Genomic DNA, 8,174 nt, shown 5'->3' with positions numbered 1-8,174 from the left:
GGAAACTGCCAGAGTCCCTGCTCCTCACCACTACTATGCAAAGCACAAAAGAGTTCAGCCTGGCTTCCAAATGGGCTAGAACGCTGCTGGGGACTCAGTTGGCAGAGGAGGCGCTGCCGGGACACACTCGGCTTGCCGTCCTTACACTATTCATACAACTGTTTATGCACAATGAAATGCTGGGCCAGAACACACAGGAAGCCGTAAAAGACGTTATGAGATGTATACAGGGTTGATGGGCAGGACTATTTGAGGTCTGGAGGGCAGATAGAACACGCACTCTCTGTGATTTACTCACACAAGGGGTTACATGACCCTGAAAGCAATGCCTAATTTTGGAGTTATACTGAAAAAAATTCATAAATTTGAACTTTTCAATTTCTAGACAAATAAACTTGTTTTCTTCCAGACCACAGACCACCAGTTATGTTTACGTGTCTTCTATGTGGTAAACATTGATGTGGGCTGTTTATTATTTTTTAAAGACAAAGAACAGACAGAACACAGGACGATATAGACTGTTGGAAAATGTTTGCACTTCTGATGGTTTTTAAATAAAATCCTTAGCCCCTAACATTAGAAAATTATTTTTGAATCTCAACTATTGTCTGTCATGTGTGAAGGCAGGAAAGGTCAGTGCCATGACCTCTAGAGGGCACTTCTAGAAGGCCACATTTCAAAACGTAGGTGTAGAAGTAGTTTGGTTTCCTTTACCCTTTGTCTAGGGGGCAACATCAATTTTCCAAAAGCAAAGTTTATATTATTATTATTATTATTATTGGATTTATTTCTTTTCAAGTTTGATCTTTAAAATGCAAGAGATTAGTAACAATAATCATAAAAACTCATCCAGAAATTCGGGTATTCATACATGACTTAGAGTTGAGCCCCATGTATAGAAACCATCATTTATAGCATAGTCAATTTAAGATTTCATTATGTGACTTCACATTTATGTTTTAGGGTATATGTGTAATTAGTATCATTAAGAATAACTTTATTGTTTGGGATAAATATGAAAAGGCTAGAGTGCCTTTGTAATATTGTCACGTAAAAATAGGGTGGTGAAGAGGTGGACTGGGCTGAGAATGAGGCCATAGGTTATCACGCGTGGTCTCTTCCCCCATCTAGGCCAGGTTCCTTTTCATCTGTCAAGTGTGTGACAGCTCCCAATGACACAGTGAGAATAAATGAGGATGGTGGTCTTCTCTAACTATGATAATATTTGACACTTTAATCTTAGGAGACAGTTTATTGAAGTGTCATTTCTAAGATTTTCCTTCTGTTGTATCTATATAACTGTTCAGAAAATTTTGTTTTACTTCAAATTTAGTCTTGTTTTAAGGGTAAGGGAGAGAACTTAAGTGTAGGGAAGAAAAAAAAGAATTAAAATATTAGCATTGAGCAATTATGGGCACATCTAGGCTGGCTCAGGACAGACACAAACGGCCTTGTTTGATTCTAAATTCAGCTTTCTGGCTCAGGATGAAAAGTGAAAGGTATTATGTGAACTCGCTGGGCAAACCAGATTTTATAAATAATTGCCTGCCAGACGGTTCAAGATAGACAAACATACACCAGACCAACAAAAACACAGAGCTGTCGTGTTTCTGAGAGAAATGTACGTTGAGTCTTCCTTCCCTGGGACTACAAGGAGATTAGGTAGAAGAGGACCACGGGGGAAACAAAGCCTTGCATTTTCTGCCTCGTGCTACTTAAAATATATACTGTGGGGCAGAGATGGGCTTTCAATAGGAAAAATTAGCCCCTGAAAATGTCAGATCGCCTACAAGCCTGGCAGATGGAAACCAAATACAGCGAGTGCTGCCATCTCCCAAGTAAGGGATGTTTACTGCAGGGTTATAATTTTCCATGATTAGGGATGCCAAGGAAAATAGGGATGATGATAAAAAGAACGGTTTAATCATACTTTTCGACAGGCATGGGTAGAACATCAAAACCCTCCAGCGATTTTTGATATTAAATATCCGCGTTTTTCCTAGCATGCACATTTTCCCCAAGATTACTACACAGCAGGTAAATGACAGTGGGGACACCGCGGCACAAGCGTGTGGCCACTCCAGGGTTTGCTCACACAGAAAACGGCTGCTCTCATTTCTCTCTTCCACCCGAAACTCTTACAGAATTAAAGACTTAACTTCCTCCTCCGCAATTCGTATTTAATCAGGAACTGTACCATCGCATCTGCTAGATTTTGGGTTGTTCCCAAGACTTCTACTTCCTCATTTACTGGAGACAGAACAGATGCCACTGGGGCAGCTCAGCTGCTCCCAGCAGGCAGTGTATTAACCGGATTCCAGGCCAGGGGAGAGCTCTGAAGGTTAGGTGAATCCCAGAATCCCTGTGCTCTTCCTTTTGACTTTGCTTCTGAAAAGGCATGGAAGCTTTGTGTGTGTGGTGGTGGTGGTGGTGATGGGGGGGGGGGGGCTCGGGGGAGGTTCAGCTGGAAACATAAGGCAGTGAAGACAGATAAGGCGAGTTCTGTGAAGCAGAAGGAAGGAGGCATGAAAAAGTGACCCCTGTAGTGAGTGTGGTGACGGGAGAAGAGGGGAACAGGTGGCTTTGTCCTGCCAGGTGAATCTTTGATGGGTGCACGTTCATCAAATGACTGCATCTCTAGAACACACGCAGAGACTGTCAACAATGGAAGCACAGTTGGTGGGTCACTGGGAAGGGAGACTGACTCATTTGTCTCTTTTGTCCCAATCTGAATCATAAAAATGCATCCTATAAAAGGCAGACTAAACACTGGAGGGAAAAAAGCACAACTCTGCTTTTAAGATTTATGAGCTGAGGGCAGCAAATCCATGCCAAATTCAGAATTCAGAATTGTGTGATGTGCGTTCTTGTCCACCTACACACCACCCAACATCCTGCCATTAATTAGGCAAATGGCCCACTCAGTAAACAAGGCTAAGGAGGCCGAGGAAGAGCTGGAGTCAGACAGTGGAGAGTCAAAAACAAAGCAGGCCACTCCCTAGGGCAGGAGACGGTAAATCCACATTTTATTTTCATCCAGCACAGGGAAGAATGACCTCGGTGTCCCATTCCCTCTCTTGTTGCAGCAGGCACAGCCACAGTCCCCTCAGCAGGCCAGAAAAGCCATCCCGCTCCTTCGGTAGGCACTCTGTCAAAGACAAAGAAATCTGCAATGAATTATCACATCAAGTCGAACAAGGAGAGGAAGCAGAGGCTCTCTTCCTGTTTTGTAGACTGCTGGCTACAAGCTATCCGGGTGCTTAGCATGAACAGTTCTGGTGGCACCATTCTGCACTAAAGCCAGTGTGGTTAACAAGTGGTTAGCGAGTCTATTTTTGGGAAGTGGGTGATATGCAAAATAAGGCATCCCATTTTGTCCTGTTAATGGATTGCTGTTGGTTCAGCCAAGGAAGAGATGTGTTGGGTCTGTTTGTCTTTTGGAAACATGTGTTCTCTATTCCTTATGCTCCACAGTCAGTTCTAACGAAGCATCGCAATAGTCTATAAATTACTGATTCACTACTGTCTTCCCAGGCTTGATTTATAGTCTGGAGGGGAGGCTGTGGGAACAGACACTATGGAGGCCTTTCCTCCTCTCTGCAGTGTGGTGCTCTAAGGGCACGTGACTGGCTGTATGGAGAACTCGAGTCTTTTAGAAACTCCTATCTGTAGACGCACATGGAGGCAGACATATGGATGCTCATGGTAGGATAAATCGCCACTTTCAGAACCAGATGCTAGTTGCAATAACACAATGTTGTATTCCAGGTAAGGAGAGCAACACTGCACCTTTCATCTCCTGCTAAGGAGTTGAATTCTGGAATGGGAAGACCAGGCCAACCTCCCATGGTTCTGAAGAGGAGCAGAGCCAAGAATCAGGACTGAGAACAAGAACCCCTCATTGGCAGGAAACACAGCATTTAGCCAGCAACAGTCACGCTCATACCTTTAATTTTTGAAAGTGTATTTTTAGAAAAAGGGGGAAAATGACAAAAACCTCATATTAGGACCTCCTGCCCCTCTGAAAGCAACAGCTCTGGGGCTAGCCTGGGGTCCCTGCATTTTTAGCCTAACACCTTCATTCTCAGCAGTCAACTAGGAGGAAATTATCATTGAGGCAAGCAGCCAAGATGGCTGAATAGAAGTCCTTGTGCACAGCTGGGCCACAAGAGAGCCAGGACAAGAGTTCAAGTCTGAAAACCGGCTAGGAACCAGAGAAAAGAAGAAAGCAAAGTGCACCTTTGACCCCTCCAGGGCAGAGTGAGAGCAGGGAATTGGGAAAGTGCCAGCGACTCCTGGAACCTGCTCTGACACCAAGAAGGGACTCTCTAACTACCTCCCCACCAACCCAAACTGCCATGGCCAGATGGAGGCAATCCCCTGACGCCATGAGAGGACTTGGCCTGCTGTATCCTCTATTGGGCAGAAGACAGTCCTTTCAATGCCCTAAGGCTTTAGGACCATAGACTATGACAGTCACAAGTCTGAGTCCATGCTGTGAGTCTTATTTTCAACCCACAGCACTGTGGCTGAGGTGGTTGTTGTAAACTCCAGGCTCTGTTTGCACCTGTCCAATAGGATCTAGGAAGGTTCTAGCTCATGTACAGCTCCAGGAATGCAGTTGCCAGCAGCCTAACCACCAGTACCTCTGTGTAAACCCAGATGAAACTATGGCAGGTTGCTCTCCCAGTCCATAGCCTGTCCTAGGGGCAGGTCACATCCATGTCTTGCAGATATAGAGTTGTGGTTATCAATGTTTCAAATCTTGTCTCCAGCTGAGCTTTCTCCTTGCAAGCTGAGGACAAGCCCATCTCTCTTGTGCTCTAGTAGGGTAGACAGCAAAGTCACATATCAGACTACTCTGCTCAGCCCATGGGGTCTAGAGAAGGTCTCACCACCTCTTATGCCTCCAGATGTGAGGATATATGTGCCATAGGCCCAAATGTTACCTGCATAGGTCTTGGGAGACCTAGTAGTGATTTCTTCCACAGCCCATTGCCTTGGAACCACAGCTGGTGATAAAAACCCTGATGATTATTTACATCCTTTGGGGCCAGGAGATAGTCCACGGCTGTGTGAAGTTGTCTGACAATGCTACTTGTCCCATTCCCCAAATCAAGCAGGACCTAGGGAAGGTCTTGTTTGTCTTGTACAATCTTGAGCCTATGGTTACTAGTGTCACAGATGCCAGCATCACCTGAGTCATCCTATGGGATCTGGGGAAAGTACAATCCTGTTCTGTGGTTTCAGAGGACACCAGCTACGGTATCCCCGATACACACCGAGGGTCCTCCACATACTGTGACTTGACTCAGAGTCTCCTGTGATTCCATCCAGGTACATATTCCACACTATTATAGCCATGACAACGGCCACTACAAGGCCCGGTATTAGCAGTGTTTGATTTTGCAAAGTCTGAAGACACACACCTTTGGAAGTCTAAGTTGATTATGAAGTTTTACAACTACATTCCTGAAATGTTTTCCAAGCAGTTACAGTTTATAGACTATGGATGACATCAAAGACAAAGAAATGACACGGATGTTTGAGCTCCAATATAACCAAATTCATAGCACTGATCCCACCACCAAAGCATCCATCTATCTGGCATCTGACCTCCCATTTAAATGAGAAATAAAGCAAAACCAAGTCTCAGAACTTCATAGAAGAGTTACTTCATAAAATTAGAGGCAAATATTATGAGATGTACAGATATCAATGTGGAAATGTTGATACATGACACTCCAAAGAAACAATTCTTCACAATAGATTCCAGTTTAAAGAAAATCTACAAGACCTTAAAAAAAATCCAAATTTAATGACCCTAAGTAAACTCATTGAGATAAAAAGTAACTACTGATGCATATTATGAAGAAAGCAAAAATAACGTAGGATATGAATGAGAAGTTCACCAAAGGCATAGAGATTATAAAGGAGAACCACCCGGAAACTTTGGAGCTAAAGCTTTAACTAATAAGATTAAAGATAAAACAGAGAATTTATGTAAAAAAATAAATAGAAGGATTTCTGAACTTTAGAATTAGTCTAATCAGCAAAAAAAAAAAATCAGATGAGGAAAGCCCCACAAAACTTATAGAACAAATTTATGTCAAGTATTTGTATCATGGAAGTTTCACAAAGTGAAGAATATAGAAAAAAAAACCACAAAAACTTATCACTAAATAATAGTCGAAAAGGCCCCAAATCTTCGAAGAGATATGATCTGACTGCATTTAAATAAAATATATTTTTAATCAAAACTGGTAATATAATGCTGCAAGTACAAGACCAGGAGAAACTTGAAGTTCAGCAAGAGAAAAGCATCAAGTCACATGAGAGGAAAAGCCCATCACACTTCTAGGAGATCATTCAACAGAACCTTCACAGATCAGAAGAGGGAAGGATGGACATATGCATGATACTGAGAGAATAAGTAAAAACCCTGTCCACTAAGAATATTATACCCAACCAAATTATCCTTCAGAAATGAATGTTCCTCAGGAAAGCAAACACTGAAGAAAATCACCAATTATCAGATCAGCCGTACAAGAGACACTTAAGGAAGTCATCCACGAGAAACAAAGGGTGATGATTACCAACACAAACCCACTAACATTCCAGGCTGGAAAACAAAGGGTGATAATCACCAACACAAACCCACTAACATTCCAGGCTGGAAAGATGGCTCAGTGATTAAGAGCGCTCTGCTCAGTTCCCAGAACCACAGCAGGCACCTCTCAAACAGTTCTAACTCCAGATCCAGGGGGTCTGATACCCTCTTTTGGCCTTCAAGGGTGCTGCATGTATTTAGTGTACGTATGTAAACTCATGTACACACACATACATAGACAATAAAGAAATGAATCTTTAAAACAACAGCAACAAATAAAAAACTTGTAAATATTAAAAAAACAGTACTAGAACACAGAAGAGCAGAGTCAAACTTCAGTGTGACAGGTTCACCAAACCACACAAAGGACTAGAAAGAGGTTAGAAAAGAACAATTTACAACAAAACTACCCCCACAATTCAACTGAATAAAATAAAATAAAAATAAAAGGAGAAATTTCATGTCTGTCAATAATATCCATGATGATAAAATAAATTAAACTCAGCAACCAAAAGGTGGGAAATAGCTGAATGGGTTAAAAATACAAGAACCATATGCTGCCTGTGGGAAATTCACTTCACCAATAAAGATGAGGGATTGGAAAAAGATATACAATAAACACTAAACAAGTCAGCAAGCGTTGCTATATCATTAGAACAAAGCAGACTTTAAATTAAAAAAGGAAACTGCCAAAAGTCAAAGAAGGTCCTTATGTATTAGTGAAGGGGTAAATTCCGTCAGAAGGCACAATTGGATATATATGGATGCAACCTGGCATTCCTTTATGTTAGCTATAGAGGAAGAGACAGACTGTAAGACAGACTTTCCAGGACTTCACCACTCCACTTTGTCAATAGGCAATGATGAAGGTTTTAAAATCTTAAAGAAACATTATTTTATGTGTATGAAAGTTTTGCTTGTATGTATGTATGTGCCTTCTGTCCTCTGAGTCTAGAAGAAGGTGTCAGACACCATGGAAGTGGAGTTACAGATGGTTATAAGCTGCCATGTGGGTGCTGAGAACTTGACCCCAGGCTCTCTGCATAGGCAGAAAGTGCTCTTAGTCACTGGGCTGCTCCTCCAGCTCCACAACAAGGAAACATCTTAGCTGACTCATGTTGTAAAGTAAATGGACCTTACAGACATTTACAGAACATTTTACTGAGGCAGAATTCACATTCCTCTCATCAGCATTTGGGAATCTCCAGGATCAATCATCTGTTGTATCAGAACTGAAGTCATAATACACTTAAAAAACTTGAAATCATATTATCTGCTCTGACGACAATAGACGAGAACTATGAATCACCAGGAAGAAAGTAAAGTATACAACAGATGCTAAACAATGAGTGCACTGAAAGAGCTGGAGGGGAAACACATGAAAACGACAACACACCAAACAAGAGGGATGCAACAGATCAGCAAAGTCACTAACAAATTCCACCTCAAAACCACAGAGACACCTCACACAGACCCCAACAGTTCACCCCAAGGATGCAGAGGAACAAGAATACCCTAACCCTAAAAGTGGAGGAAGGCAGACAGATCAGAGTAGAAACTGAGA

The 8,174-nt window shown here is 42.2% G+C and overlaps 1 protein-coding gene across 6 annotated transcripts in view; it reads right to left on the bottom strand.

The window, feature by feature from the left end:
* Positions 1–1,901: 1,901 nt before the first annotated feature.
* Supt3h (SPT3 homolog, SAGA and STAGA complex component) overlaps positions 1,902–8,174 on the bottom strand; it is a 367,702-nt gene continuing 361,429 nt past the window's right edge. For 3 of the 6 annotated variants that reach the window (XM_075980697.1, XM_075980695.1, XM_075980698.1), the window contains one exon: positions 2,985–3,167. In XM_075980697.1, the coding sequence (XP_075836812.1) occupies positions 3,033–3,167 (135 nt within the window). In that variant the 3' untranslated portion in view covers positions 2,985–3,032. Of the gene's footprint in view, positions 3,168–8,174 lie in introns of all 6 variants that reach the window. The other 3 variants (XM_075980696.1, XM_075980694.1, XM_075980699.1) reach the window with 3 other exon arrangements.

Source organism: Microtus pennsylvanicus, chromosome 7 (assembly GCF_037038515.1).
Source record: "Microtus pennsylvanicus isolate mMicPen1 chromosome 7, mMicPen1.hap1, whole genome shotgun sequence".
NCBI classification, from domain to species: Eukaryota; Metazoa; Chordata; class Mammalia; order Rodentia; family Cricetidae; genus Microtus; species Microtus pennsylvanicus.
This window is presented reverse-complemented; position numbering and strand designations above follow the sequence as displayed.